Genomic DNA, 15,797 nt, shown 5'->3' on the forward strand with positions numbered 1-15,797 from the left:
TACATGAACGAAAATAACAAACTCACTTTTCTAGCTTTGTAAAGGTAGAAAATGTGTGAGGATAAATGTCATGTAAAACCACTGATTTACAGTTTGCTCAATACTTGAAGAATACTCATTGCTATTTTTATATTTATAAACGATAAGAATCACGATCTATCAGTTTTAACAAATGTATGTAATCATGTACCCATCACCATTTTCATAATAGAGAACACTTTCATCACCCTCATCATTTCCTTTTGCCACTATATTAGTCAACACTTCCTTTATTCCCAACGCCTGGCAATCCCTGATATGTTTTTCATCCCTACAATTTTGCCATTTCCAGAATGTTACTTCAAAGGAACCATACATGTTGTAGACTGTTGACTCTAACTTCTTTCACCCAACAAAATTCATTTGAGATTCATTTAGGCTGCTCTAGGAATCAATAATATGGTTATTTTGATTATCGAGTAGTATTTCAGTGTACGAGTGTGCCACTGTTTATTTCTTTACAAGCTGAAGGACATTTATGATTGTTTCTAGTTTTTGGTGATTGTTAATAAGACTGTTTAAACTTCCACATATAGGTTTCTATGTCAACATAAGTTTTTAATTATTTTGGATAAGTATACAAGACAGAGCTCGCTGGATTTTTCTGTCCAGGGTATGCTTACCATTTTAAGAAACATAAACTATTATCCAAACTCCTTGTGTTATTTTGCATCATCACCAGCATTCTTTAAAGATTCTAGGTGTTCAAAATACTTGTCAGGACTTGGTATTTTTAGTTTCTTCTTTTAATCACTCTAGTAGAATGGTATCAATTTGTAGTTTTAATTTGTATTTTTTAAATGTTTGTTAGTGCTGAGCCTCTTTTTATATGCTTTTCTAACTTATTTACATATTCTTTGGTGAAGTGTCTAATCAGATCTTTTGTCCATTTTTTAATTGAGTACTTTGTTTTCTTACAGTTGGGTTGTTTTAGTTTTTTGCATGTAAAAGTCCATTGTGAGCAATGTGATTTGCAAATACTTTAACCCAGTATGTGGCCTGCCTTTTCATTCTTTTACATTATCCTTTGCAAAGCAAATATTTGTAATTTTCAAAAAATCCAATTTACCATGTTTTTAAAAATGGCTTGTGCTTTTGATATCAGAGTTAAGAATGCTACCTAACCCAAAGTCACAAATATCTTAATATCTTCTAATAGTTTTTTGTTTAGACATTTGATTGATTCTGAGTTAATTATTTTATAAGATGAAAAATGTAGATCAAGTGTAAATTTTTTATGACCTATGATTTTCCTGTTGCATTTTTTGAAAAGTCTATAATTTCTTTATTGAATTAATATCTTAGTCAAAACCACTTAATTATATTTATATGGCTTTATTTCTGAACTTACTCTTCTTGTTCATTGATCTATGTGCATATTATTATTTTGCTAATATTACACTGTTGTGATTAGAGCTAATTTACAGAATGTCTTGAAATCAGATCATGTAAGTGCCTCAAATTTTTTTTCTTTTCAAGATTATTTGGCTATTTTAATTCCTTTGTTTTTCCACATAAATTATAGAATTATCTTATTGATATCTTCAAAAACAAAGTGTCATTTGAGATTTTGTTGAGATTATATTACATTTATAGATCAATTTGGAGGCCACTGTTATCTTAACAATATTGAGTATTCCAAGCCAGGAATGTGGTATATCTCTCCATTTACTTAGCTCTTTAATTTATTTTATCAGTGTTTTAATTTCAGTACACAGATGCTGCACATATTTTGGTAGATTTATACTTAAATATGTCTTTGAATAGAGACAGTTTTATTTTTCTTTCCAATCTATAAGCCTGTCTTTCTTTTTTCTTTTCTTTTCTTTCTTTGTTTCTTTCTTTGTTTGTTTGTTTGTTTGTTTCTTTCTTTCTTTCTTTCTTTTTTTTTTTGCTTTATTGAACTGGCTAGCCCTTACATTACTGTGGTGAATAGGAGAGTGTCAATCTTACTGTGTTCCTGATTTTAGTATTAAATATTTTACCCTTAAATTTGATGTTAGTTGTTTTCATCTTGTAGATGTTCTATCTCAACTTAAAGAAATTCTCCTGTCTCTAATTTACTGAGAGTGGAACGTTCTGCAAATATCAATCTAATTTGCTGATGATATTGTTCAAGACTGCTATGCGATCTCTGATTTCTATCTGTCCCAATCCTGAGAAGCCAATAGTCTTCAAGTATATTTGTGGATATTCCTCTTTTCTTCCATTTCTAACTGATTTCCTTTCTTATATTTTGAAGCTCTGTGGTTCGGTGCATACACACTTAGGATTGATATGTTCTCTTGAGTAATTGATCTTGTTATTATTATATAATGTCCTCCTTTATACCTGATAAGATTACTTGCTCCAAAGTTAACATTATATAGATATAGAAACTCTATCTCTAATTTGCTAAGCTTTGTATAATATACCTATTTATATATGTTATCTCCTGACAATTTAAAACTACAGAAATTTTATCAAAATAGTTCTAGAAACTATTATAGCTTACAACTACGTACATTGGCTCTGTAGTTTATTATGTTACTAACCTCTGATTTATCATGATTTTAGAACATGAAGAATACAGAAGTCAATAATTATCACTATATTTCATTCAAGAATAAATAATTATAACTATATTTCACTCTTAAAACTGAGGAATATCTTAGATTTCAATAAACTTATTTCCAAATTTATGTAATTTATTCTTACCTAACAATTTTTCCCATTCATTTTAGTTTTATGTCCTCTCTCCATGATAGTTAGGAGCCATATTTCAACTGATGTAAACGTATAGATCAGTGGCCATAGTTTCCATTTATAGTCACAAATACATTTAAAGATAGTTACATTTTGGAGAGTAAGACAAAGTATCCTAATTATAAAATGAAACCCCATCCACTCACTCCTGGTTATTTATGCTTCCCTAGGAGTTATTCCTTGACAAATCAAATACCAATTCTGAACCTACTGGAAGTCTCTGATGTATTTATATGTAGGTTGTTAGCTTTCCCTGTAACAGTATAATTTGTTTTAAATTATTAATAAATAAATGCCTTTGGGATATAAATTTTGTTATCTGTTTCCTCACCCCAACAGCTTCAGACATAACTGTCCAACCAACTGTGGAAGAGGCCTTTGACAACTGCACTCACGAATGTCTCATCTTGGGCCATTCTGATGCCTGCTGGATGCCGGCATCTTTGACCCATTCCAGCCCTTCACAAGGACAGACCACTGCTGTATGCCATAGCCCACCCCTGGCACAAGCCTCACTTCGACGACGCCACAGCCCACCGGTGACACAGACCATTGCTCTCTGCCACAGTCCTCCAGTGACCCAACCTATTGCGCTGTGCCAAAGTCCTCCTCCAGTAGAGGCCTCTATTCTCCACCATAGTCCTCCTCTAGTGCAGGCTACTGCACTTCACCACAGCCCACCACCAGCACAGGCCTCAGCCCTCCACTACAGCCCTCCCCTGGAACAAGCTGCTGCAATCTGCCATAGCCCTCCTCTGTCACAGGCTGCTGCCCTCCATCGTAGCCAGGCCCAGCCACAGATGGGTTTGCAGCAAGGTTGGGTGCAAGGTGCTGGAGATGATGGACTATGCTCTGTTTATTATGGAGAGCAAAGTAGTGCCAGGTCTCAGTTTTACACCATGACTGAAAGACTTCATTCCAGCGATGATTCAATTAAAGTCATTCCCCCGACAACCTTCACTCCAGGCCAACAGTCTAGAAGCTCTAGGGGTGATTCCCCCATTATGGAGGAACATCCTTTGTAAAGCTCAAATTACTATTTCAAATTTTCAGACAAGTTGTATATAGTCAAAATTTAAGATCCAGTTTCAATGAATATTCCAAATTGTTAGGCTTTCAAATAGCTATGTAAATAGAAAAAGATATCAGAACAAGTCTAGAGCTAGGCCCTTAGTCAAAAGTTACAAAAATTTACAATTTGTTTGATTCAGAATATGTATTAAAAAAGAAAAGAAATTTAAAAATCCATATCCCCTTGTAGAGTAAGGCTTATTATGACAGAATTAATATGTTGTATATACTATTTCTGATGTACTGCAATTTCTTTTTCATTTCTATCACCATGTGCAATACCACTGACATTTTTCATCCTGATTTTTTGTGTACCCAGTGCATAACAAATGGAAGGCCTTCAAATATCTGATTTTCCATGTTTACCTGTAATTTATCTAAACTTTTGTCCAGATAAGATTAGAAAGTATAAGTACTGTAGCATTTTTGTTTGTCTTTCTGTTTGATTAAGATTGTTGTTTGTCTTTGGTTTTTATTTTTAGTGTTTCTCCCTTCAAAAATGCACAGTAGGGAGTATAAATACCTCTTATAATTTTTGTCTTTGTCTCTGTTTCTATGTTTCTTACTTTGATTCTAAGAATATATTGTTGACATAATTTATATATTTTTTCAGTAAAGATCATATATAAACTGTACAGATTTAAGTCTATAACCTATTTCTCTACTCTTTAGTAGAGTTCGAGACACTGAAGTGCAATAACTGTGCCCAATTAGGCAATCATTTGCTAAAAAGGGCCTCCATCTTGTTTTTAAAATGTACCTTTGTAGTTGAGTGTAAAGTACATCAGAAATAAAATTGTATCTGTCATTGTAAGCCTATAATTCATTATTAATTGGATCTTTACCTTCCAGAATTTGTAACAGCCTAGAAAATTACAAAAAAGATGAATGCATTCAATGAGTGAGTCATTTACAGCTATAACTACAAACTACTATTTTCTAGACAAAATCAGGAATATTTAAATATTGATTTGACATCTCAATAGGCTAGTACTGAAAGAACAATGAATAAATGTAACTGCAGATAAAAACATATACTAAACCTATAAGACTAAGGGATGTTTTTCATTCTGGCTCAACTTACTGACGTAAACCACTGTAACAAGATGAAAGACAGGAAGGAAATTTTCAAGAGACATAATTATAAATCTACATAAAATGTATTACAGCACAGAATTTCAGAGAGATGTGCAGAGGGAGAAATAAGGTTCATGACTACTTATTGGGGTCAATAAGAAATACCCCAATAACACAAAAAACCAACGAAGTCTCATAAATGAAACAAAATATGTCCTTCAAAACAAAGAATACAGTAGTATTCACAGGAAACATCAGTTTCCTTCTAGTGTCTGCTATTTTCTCTTTTTGACCTTTTAAATGGCCAATATTTTTTATGCGCACATTTCATAAGTTTACAGAAACACCTTCAGCTTAATTTTCCTCCATAGCAAATCAGAGAATATGTCTCGCTTCAGTATTACAATTGATGTTTTGTGGGGGGGGTGTGAACATTTCTTATTGATTAAATTAGATATAACCTTTGTAATGTGTAACTTGAAGATATGTAATTTATGATTAAACTGTATGTAAATGTTGTAATATAAACTGTGGTATATATATAATTTCATTTGTGAAGATTTCCGCTGAATATTGAGAAATTTTTTCTTCATGTGCCTGGCAGGTTAAGTAGTGTTTTGAGAATATATTGTTCCCATTCATTGTAAAGCCTTTTAAATCGTATTTGATTTCGTGTGTAGAATAACTTCTTAACTTTTAACTACTAGAGTATAATTAGTGAAAGTTCAAATTAATTGGTCTTGTATTTTTTCTCTTTTGTATATGTTAATGCTTCAATGGATTTGGAGCATACTGGTTTTCCAGGTGCATCTGAATCCTGAGGGATTGATGATGTTTGAAAGTTAATTGTAATATGATCATGTACATGTGTTGATATTGTTGCTATTGTCATTGATGATGAAAATTTTAAACCTGGGGAAAATTTAAAAAGAAACCCGGAATGATAAAATCAGTGCTTCCAGTAGATTTTAGAACATTTTGCTCTTTTTTTAATTTTAGTTCCACATTTTCTCTTCACACCTTTAATTTAGTTATGATCTACATACAACAAGCAGACAAATTTAAAGGAAATGAAAAGGAGAAGCTGAAAGTTTATTAAATAATTTGCAAGAAATTTGAATGGTTACTACTGAATGGAAATCAGAATAGGACACAAAATTAGATATTTGGAAATTTTTTTCTGATAGCATAATTTACTGAGTTGTTAGAGAGACTCTTAAATCCTCTTATTTCAAAGTTTGTGACGTTTTATACCTTTCCTAGAAATATAGGAATGAACAAATATGCTTTCAATGCCCTTTCTATTTCTGGTTTATAATCAGACTTAGAATGTGTTTTGAATATTAAATGACTGGGCACCCTTTCTGGTTTTGAACCAGAGAGGCTTTGAATGGAAGCAGGCTGTAAGTAGCCAAAGAGGCAAGGGGTGTGAGCCCAGTTATTCACCCCTATGCATTCTCTTTCTAAGCTTCCACTAGGTCTGGCCTTGGAAATTTGAAACTTTCAGGGCTTCAGATCTGATGAGATATTGCTCATCACATTACAAATCCTTTCTTTGAATGGATGGACAGAGATATAGGTTGATGCAACTCACAGATAGCTCTTCTGATGCACAAAAACTGTAGTCCTGGAACTGTAAAATGTCTTTCTTTACCATCAGTCAAAAAATGTTTGGTAAAGAAAAGATTAGATTTGGTTTGAAATTGGAACTTTAAATTGAATGATTCATATGAGAATAACATGTTCAATCAGACTGGTTATCCTATTTTGTGGCCATATTCAAGTATATTGTGATTATTAATTTTCTCGCTATAGTGCTAATATACCACATCTGTACGTATATATTCAAGCATTGTGGATCTTATATGCTAAGTACATAAACATTCTGGTCTTAAATTTTATTTTCAAGTTTTAACTAATGTTGTGTCAGTGTATTAAAAACTAGCTTTTACATAGGATACCAACAATGTAATAAATTTAGACAGCACATTTTGTGTAGTCTCATTTAGTTATTTAACATTGTATATTTAATTATGTAAATTTGGTTAGAAATTTGCTCCTGTGTAATGGTGACAGTTATGAAAAGCCTCTGCCTTCCCCAACTAATATTTCTCACACATTTTCATTAAAATATGAAAAAATAGACTAAAATAAATCACAAATTGTGCAGTTCGTAAAATGTGATCATGTCATATGCAAAAGAAATCCTTTTCAATCCTGGAAAAATTAAGTGGATTTTATTCACATGCATATTTCTGCATGATTTTTTGGTTTTTATATTAAGACTGAAGGTATGTGCGTCTCCTAATATACATGTATGAAAATTTACATGGTTAGGTTTTTCTTTATTTATATTCTTCTGATTTATATTTTATATTATGGCTATCATTTCTTGTCTTTCTTCTTTTATACCTTTTGTAAGCCAAATTTATAGTTATGTTTAGATAAACTTTTTATTATCATAATTATGCACTATTTTGAATATTTCCAACTGGCCTAATTGGCCTGGAAAGAATGAGAGCAAGAGAAGCTGAAATATATTTGGACAGGAACCTTTCTAAATCATGTGCCAATTTCCACACCAGAACAATTTTATGCAGAGACCTTAAAATATTCATTCACAGTAGCTTCCTCATACTAACCATCCATACAGTTTTAGTAAAAATAATTTTTAAAGACAGTACAAGCTGACAACAGCAGGAGTAGTCATGAAAAGCCTGCTCAGAAAAATGTGTGTGCACAAATGAAAAAAAATTGAAGGCAATCGTTTAGTGATTGTGATACTTTTAGGAATAAAATGTGTGAAATTTATGCTATCTCTGCTTAAAATATTTGGAATATTATGAAATATGTGCTTATGTTTGTATTTGGGGAAGTTACTTCCTCTGTGACATCATGCAGCATCTGAAGTGAACAGTATACCAAAGCAGGTCTAACTATGTTTTGGAAGTGAGAAGGTTGGATACTGTATGGCCCAATATGGCAGTATGTAGTCCAGTGGCAAACGTGTATTAATTGTTCTATTTCAGACTCTGTATTGCATGTTTTCTTATCCATTAATATAGATATTAATAAAGTAGTTATGAGAAGTAAAGATACATATTTATTGTGTGTTTATTAATTCAAGAATTTTATTTTAAAGTGATTTCCAAATTTATATAACTTAAAATACAGAGGTTTTTATTTATACATTACCATGTGTGGCAGTACCAATCTATGTTAGCTTACTTTTTTGTTTACTCTGATAGTTCCGCCATTATAACTTTTGACCCAGACATTATCTCAATCATTTTTCAATGCTGGTAAACAATATTTTCATGTTTTCAACATTTATTTTGCATCTTCCATGACAAATTTCTTGGAATATATGTACTTATCCAAGATAAGTCCTTTTGCTAATGCGAAAGCCATCTATGGATTTATCTGTACAACCCTAGAAGATCCAGATGAAGTAGGTTTCTGGAGATTGTTAATATTTATGGAACAAAATCCCTTTACTTCCAGATTCACTTTCAATTTAACTAAATGGAGAGAATTCCAGTTCATTGAAGCCTCTTAAACTGCACAATATCACTAAACACATAATTGCATTTGGCTTTTTTATTAGCCTGAAAGTTTGATTAAGAATTACAGAGGGCACCTCTAGTGCTTTTTGTCGTCTTTCTTTTGAAACCATCTTTTCATTACACAATATTAATTTATTCATTCTCACAGTGGTTAACTGATGAAGGGAGCAAAAAGGAAATATTAAATCAAGCATTTTAACCGCTGGCAGAAGGGGGCTGGAGTCTTAGAAGAAGTATAACATATGTGGAAGTTTAGTGTGTTTTTTCTCATCCAGACTCCAGTTATTTGTGAGGGAAAAAAAGGAAGGAAGGAAGAAAGGAAGGAAGGAAGGAAGGAGGGAAGGAAGGAAGGAAGGAAGGAAGGAAACAGCTGTCTGCAACCAATTTGTGAAGCATATTAAAAATCACCAGGTTACATATAGACATTATCATAACAACCTTGGTAAGAACTCTAGAATATGGAGAAAGTGAATATGATGAAAACATACTCTAAGAGATAAATACAGTACTGGAAAGGGATATTGAAAATTGATTCTAAAATTTCAACAAGTGAAAAAATGAATGAATGAATGTACTAATATTTAGCTTCATTAAAAACGAGATATTGTTCTCATGATCAGAACTGGTCACATTGATTTATATGTAAATTGTTATTGATATAATGACAATTGCTTCAAAACACAAACAAAACAAAAACAATCCTCAATCAGGCAATTGGTTTCAGAGTTTCATTTCTCTATTTTGGGTAACAAGCTCTATAGCCAGTTTAATTATCTGAGAATCAATACCTGCATGAAAACAACTGAAGTTCAACCTGTTCGCTGGCTTAATTATTTTCTTTCCTGTTAAAGTATTCTCAAGTTCTTTGGGAGAAAATAGAAGCCAAATACACAAATAAAGACATTTAAAAAAATGGAAGTTTAATCCTGTCAGCAAATTAAGTAGCTCTGAGATCTAGTCATAGTATGCTTCCAACATAAACTTTTTAAAAACAGTTTTTGATTTACAAAAAAGTCGTAAAGGTAATACCAAGCCCCATATACCACACTTTCAGTCTCCTTTATTTTTATTTTGTAATTTATTATTGTTGTTATTATTATTTACATTGACCAGGCTGATCTCGAGCTCCTAGACCTAAGCAATCCTCTCATTTTGGCCTCCCAAAGTTCTGGAATTACAGGCATGAGCCAACATATCCAACCTTCAGTCTCCCTTATTTTTTCAACATAACATGATATTTGTTGAATTTAATGGGCCAATGTTAATACAATATTCTCAACTGAAATTCTTAGTTTATTCAGATTTCCTTAGTGAAACCTAATGTTCTTTTTTTTTGTTTTTTTTTTTTTTGTTTTTTTGGTTTCAGGAGTCCATCCAAGATTCCACATTACTTTTAGTCATTGTGTTTTCTTAGGCTCTTTTAGACTCTGACACTTTCTTAGACTTTCCTTGATGATGACCTTGACAGTTTGGAAGCTTACTGATCAGGTATTTTCTAGAATATTCCTTAATTGAGATTATTATGATGTTTTCCTCATGATTAGGCTGATATTATGAATGTTTGGGTGGAAGAACCAGAGATAAAATACCTTGTTTTATCACGTCATATCAGGATAACATGATAGTATATATTTAAATTCTGTATAAATTAATATTTTGTATTATCTTGCTTTATGTTTGAGAGTCACTCTTTGTCATTGAAACAGTGATCCATCATTACATCAAGTTTTGGGTATGCTCAGGGTGCTAGACTTGAAGCTTCTAAGACAATTCAGGATATTCCCATTCCTCAGATTTCCAGCTATCATCTTAATATTTCATTTTAATCTGTTAGTTTTTAACCAAACAATTGAGACTAAAGTATTAATAGACACATATTAAGTAAGTGTGCTCCCTTTTCCATATTTTCTAGATAGGAAATGAATGCAGTGGTGATGTCCCACTAATGAGGAAAATTTCAGAAAACATGAAAAGTAGAGGGAGATCCAGAGCACCTATTGACACAGAGTACAAATATAATCCAATAAGTCAATTTTTATTATTTCTAAGGTTGGACACCCCAACTGTTGGATTCTGATATGTTTTATTTTTTTGAAGTCCTGCAGTAATGATTAGTTATCACGTGACAGATTCATATCTTGAAGTTCAGGTTTATCTATAAGGGTATATTTGCTAGATGTTATCAAGGAAGGCATATTGCTGAAGATGTTCTAATGAAAGAAAACTGTTGGCCTGACCCTTAACTCTTTTTAAATTTTATATCTAAACCAGTTGGCAATTTGACACCACATATCTGGAACTTACAAAAATGTATCATCAAACAATTGAAGACGAAAGGAAAATAATTGTTCACAAACTAAAACAAAATGTTGTGGCTTTCAGTTTAGAATGCTTCTATAAGAACAGTTCACATTTATAGAGCAGACTACACTACAATAGCCCAAGGTAATTTTTTTTTGTACTGCATTCTTAATTTATAAAAATAAAAAAATTTATTATTGAATGACATAAAAGTGTCTTTTATGTGCAGCAATGATAATGTGTCACTGTATATTTTCCTATGAAACCATTCATGTGGTCAAGCACAATGAAACTAAGAGCCTAAATCATATGTTGCACATTTCTCACTACAAAAGTTTATCCTCCTACAGATTAGAGTTAAGTTATATGACTGGAAGCAAGAATTTACTTAAAAGTTCAGCCATTAGCTTCCTGAAAAATTTTAATTTACCCAGTAGTATGTAGAAAGGTGTCAAGAAAATTTTTTTAGACACAAGCATGTTTCTTACCCAGAAGTGACACTGAAAAAGATTGGAGTTTAATCATAAAGGGTAGGAATACAAAATACTTGTGTTGCCAGTCACCCAAATGAAGCAAACTTCCCATCAGTCAAATGCACTTATCTATGTGAACTACTGAACAAATGAAGAAATCCACAAAATAAACTGCTCATTAAAAAAACCTTCGCCAGGCACGGTGGCTCAAACCTGTAACCCCAGTACTTTGGGAGGCCAAGGCGAGAGGATTACTTGAGCCTGCGGATTTGAGACCAGCCTGGGCAACATGGTGAGACCTCGTCTCTACAATAAATCAAAAAATTAGCCGGCCATGGTAGCATGCACCTTAAGTTCCTGCTACTTGGAGGCTGAGACAGAAGGATCATGGGAGCCCAGCATGTTGATGGTTGGGTGGCCATGAGAGTGCCACTGATTCCAGATGGGGCAATGGAGTGAGATTCCAACTCAAAAAAAGAATCTTATTATCTCTGCCTGGGATGAAAAATGTTGCAGAAGCATTCAAAGTAGAGCCTGCTGTAGCAATTAGAGTTGGTAGATTAACAAAGAAGGGTTGTGAGATTCTGTGATAAGTAATTTTATGTCTCAACTTGGGTTGGCCACAGTACTCAATATTTGCTCAATTACTGGTCTGAATGTTTGGATATTTTTTTAGATGAGATTAGTTTTTTATAACAGTAGACTGAATAAAGCAGTTTACCATCTTTAATGTGGGTGGGCCTCATCAAATCAGTTGAAGGCATTACAAGAAAAAAGCCTGACCTCCCTCAAGGAAGACAGAATTCTGCTTGCAGACTGCCATTAGACATGAGCCACAACATCAAATTTTCCCTGGGTTTCCAGCCTGCCAACCTACCCTTCAGAATTTGGACTTACCAGCCTCCACAGTCATGTAAGATACTTCTTTAAAAACTCTCTCTCGCCAGGCTCAGTGGCTCAGCCCGAAATCCCGTGCCTTTGGGAGGCTGAGGTGAGTGGATTGCCTGAGCCCACGGGTTCGAGACCCGCCTGGGCGGCGAGACCTAATCTCTACAATAAATCAAAAAATCAGCCGGGCGTGGTAGCGCATGCCTGTAATTCCGGCTACTTGGAAGGCTGAGGCGGAAGGATCGCCGGAGTCCAGCAGGTTGAGGCTGCGGTGGCTGGGAGCAGCCACTGCACTCCAGTCTGGGTGACAGAGTGAGACTCCAACTAAAACAAACAAACAAACAAAAAAACCTCTCTCTCTCTTTTCCTGTAGACTCTAATACAGATTTCAATAAAAAATAATAAAATTTCTTAACCAAGATCTGCCAAACAAGAAAAAGCCTAATGAGGTTCTGTTTCATCCAGTATTCTGGTTCTGAGAGTTATATTCTTTCAGTATGTATGTGGGTAGAATTCTGTGTCTCTAGTTTCATTTAATAGGCTCTGAGAACTCAGACTTTAAAATTATACAGATCTAAACTGAAGTCTCAGCTCTTCCACTTTAAAGCTATGTTAACATAAGGCAATATTTAACCTTTGATTCTCCATTTTCTCATTTATAAAATGAGGCAAATATTCAGTATGTTGTGAGAAATAATGGCAATATGTGATTTACAAACTTTGAAGAGGAGTGGAACTATGTGGTGAAGAAGAAAGTAAGAAAAGCTTTCCTCCAGAGTGAGATCTATACATTTGATTTGCCTCACTAGGCTACTACCTTTTGCCATTCAGTGGTGAGTAAAATGAAGAGAAATAACTAGCAGTTCTACTGTGTTCTTTGGGAGGTTGCCTCAACCCTGAGACACTTGGAATTTAAATACTTGATAAGCTGAGCTTGTTATCTGTCTCAGTTCATTAAAGCTGCTGTGACAAAATACTTTGGCTGAGGAGTTTATAACCAACAGAAATTTGTTACTTACAGTTATGGAGACAGAGTAGTGTAAGATCATGGTGCCAATGGATTCCGTGTCTGGTGAGAGAACTTTCCTCTTGGATAATATTTTGTATATGAACTCACATGATAGAAGGGGAAAACATCTCCCTCAGTCCTCTTTTATAAGGGCACTAATGTTATTCATGAGGGCAGAACCCTGATGGCCTAATCACCTTCCAGAAGTCCCACTTCTTAATACCATTACCTTGGTGGCTAGATATCAACATATTAATTCTTGGGGGACACAAGCATTCAGATTATATATTAATAGCATTCTGCCCCTGGTTCTCCAAATTCATGTCTTTCTCACATGCAAAATACTTCCAATTTATTCTAATAACCCATCCAAATCTTAACTTATTCCAGCATCAGCACAAAAGTTTAAAATGTAAAGTTTCATTTAAGAATCATCTAAATCAGTTATGGATGAGACTCAAGTTGTGATTCATTCTAAGGTAAATTTTTCTCCAGCTTTGAGCCTATGGAATCAAGCAAGCTAAGTACTTCCAAAATCTTAGGCATAAAATATACACTCTTAATCCCAAAGAGCTCAAAGGGAGAAATAAGAAGAAAGAAAAGGTAACTGGTCCTAAACAAACCTTCTGGACACGCTGAGACATAGGCTGGAGCCCCAAGGCTCTGAGTGGCCCTGCCTTCATGACTTTGTGAGATAAACCCCATGCTGCCGATCTCATAGGTTGGAGTTTGTTGCTTGCAGTTCTTTCAGGCTGCATTCCTATGCTCATGGCTCTACTGCTCTAAGGTTAAAAGGATGGCCCTGAACCCATAGTTCCATTTAACATTTCTCTAGTGGAGTTTCTCTGGCTCTGACCCCATGGCTTCATTGAGCATTGCCCTAGTGAGAGCTCTCTGCCAGTGTCCATACTCCTGTGGCAGTTTTCTTCCAGGTCCTCGAGGCTCACCAGTGTATCATTTGATATCTAGGTGAAGATAATCAAAAGCTTATGCATGCTGCACACTCCTGGAGATGGCACTTTGTGGATGCTTCCATGATTTACCTTCGTTCCTTCCAGAGGGCATCCTGAATGACTTTTAGTTCTGCTTGAGATGTAGCTGAATTAGCCAAGGAGTGCTGTACCAATACATGGAGAGTGGAGCCTTAAAATCATCTTGCTGCAGAGACTCTTGCATTCTGGGTCTGTAATGCGTGAAGCAGCCCCAAAGATCTCTGAAATGCTTTGGGGGCCATTCTTTCATAGTCTTGATGAATCACATTTGGCTTCTTTATATCTACTAAACTTCTTATCAAATGTTCACTTGTCCACACACCTGATATTGTTGCCTGAACATGTTTTCCCATTTGTTACATTATCACACCGAGAATTTTTCAGATTTTTAAGCTCTGCTTTTCTTCTAAGTTCCATTTTTAATTTGTTTCTCTTTTCTCACATCTTGCTATAAGCAGCCTAGCCATGCCATACTCTCAACTGTTAGAGACTTATTTTGCCAAATATCCTATGTGAACACTCACAAGTTTTTCCTTCCACAAAATTTTACTACCAATCACCATTTGGTTCTTTGCCATTTTATATCAAGAATCACCTTTCTGGCCAGGCTCGGTGGCTCAACCTGTAATCTCAGCACTTTGGGAGGCTGAGGCAAGTGGACTGCCTTGAGCCCAAGGGTACGAGACCCACCTGGGCAACTTGGCAAGACCTCATCTCTACAATAAATCAAAAATTAGCCGGGTATGGTAGTGCATGCCTGTAGTTCTGGCTACTTGGAAGACTGAGGCAGAAGGATCACTGGAGCCCGATAGGTTGAGGCTGTGATGGCCAGGAGCATGCCACTGCACTCCAGTCTGAGCAATGGTGTGAGACTCCAACTCAAAAAAAAAAATCACCTTTTTTCCAGTTTTCAATGACATACCCCTCATTCCTGTCTGATAACAGAATGGCCTTCACTATCCATATTTCTATGAACATTCTTATTTTGACCACATAAGTAATCTCTAAGAAGATTGAGGTTTTCTCTGTAGCTTTTCTCTCATTCTGATCCCTCACCAGAATCACACTTTTTGGTCAGTTCACAGCAGCACAGGCTATTTCTAGCATGTACTGCAAAATTCTTCAACCCTTTACCTATTACCCAGTTCCAAAGCTGCTTCCACATTTTTAGGTAATTGTTGGAGAAGCATTTCACTTCTCAGTACCAATTTTTATCATAGTTCATTTAGGCTGCTATAACAGAATACCTTAGAATGAGTAATTTATAAACAACAGCAATGTATTACACAATGTTCTGGAGGCAAGGGAGTCCAAGATCAAGGCATCAGGAGATTCTGTGTCAGGTGAGAGCATGCATGATTGGCACCTTTCATGTGTCTTCACATAGCAGAAGAGACAAAAAGGCTTCCTCAGGCCTCTTGAATAAGGGCACTAATCCCATTCATGTCAGTAGAGCTTTCATGACCTTATCAGCTCTTAAAGGCCTCAGCTCTTGGTGGTTGAGTTTCTACATATGAATTTGGGGGGAGGATACCAATACTCAGACCATAGCATTCTCATAAAGGACAAAAGGGTCTCTCATTCCATGGGCCTTGAGGCAATGCTAATAAGCGTTTTGAAATTCCCTAACCTATGT

The 15,797-nt window shown here is 34.8% G+C and overlaps 1 protein-coding gene across 1 annotated transcript; it reads left to right on the top strand.

The window, feature by feature from the left end:
- Positions 1-3,023: 3,023 nt before the first annotated feature.
- Positions 3,024-3,809, top strand: LOC103258349 (protocadherin-11 X-linked-like; the record flags this gene model as incomplete). Its single annotated transcript, XM_008056019.1, has 1 exon — positions 3,024-3,809. A coding segment is annotated over one exon (786 nt), but the record flags the coding sequence as incomplete, so codon positions are not given.
- Positions 3,810-15,797: the final 11,988 nt, after the last annotated feature.

This window comes from Carlito syrichta, unplaced genomic scaffold (assembly GCF_000164805.1).
Source record: "Carlito syrichta isolate Samal-C Ts95f unplaced genomic scaffold, Tarsius_syrichta-2.0.1 Scaffold302082, whole genome shotgun sequence".
Lineage (NCBI taxonomy): Eukaryota > Metazoa > Chordata > Mammalia > Primates > Tarsiidae > Carlito > Carlito syrichta.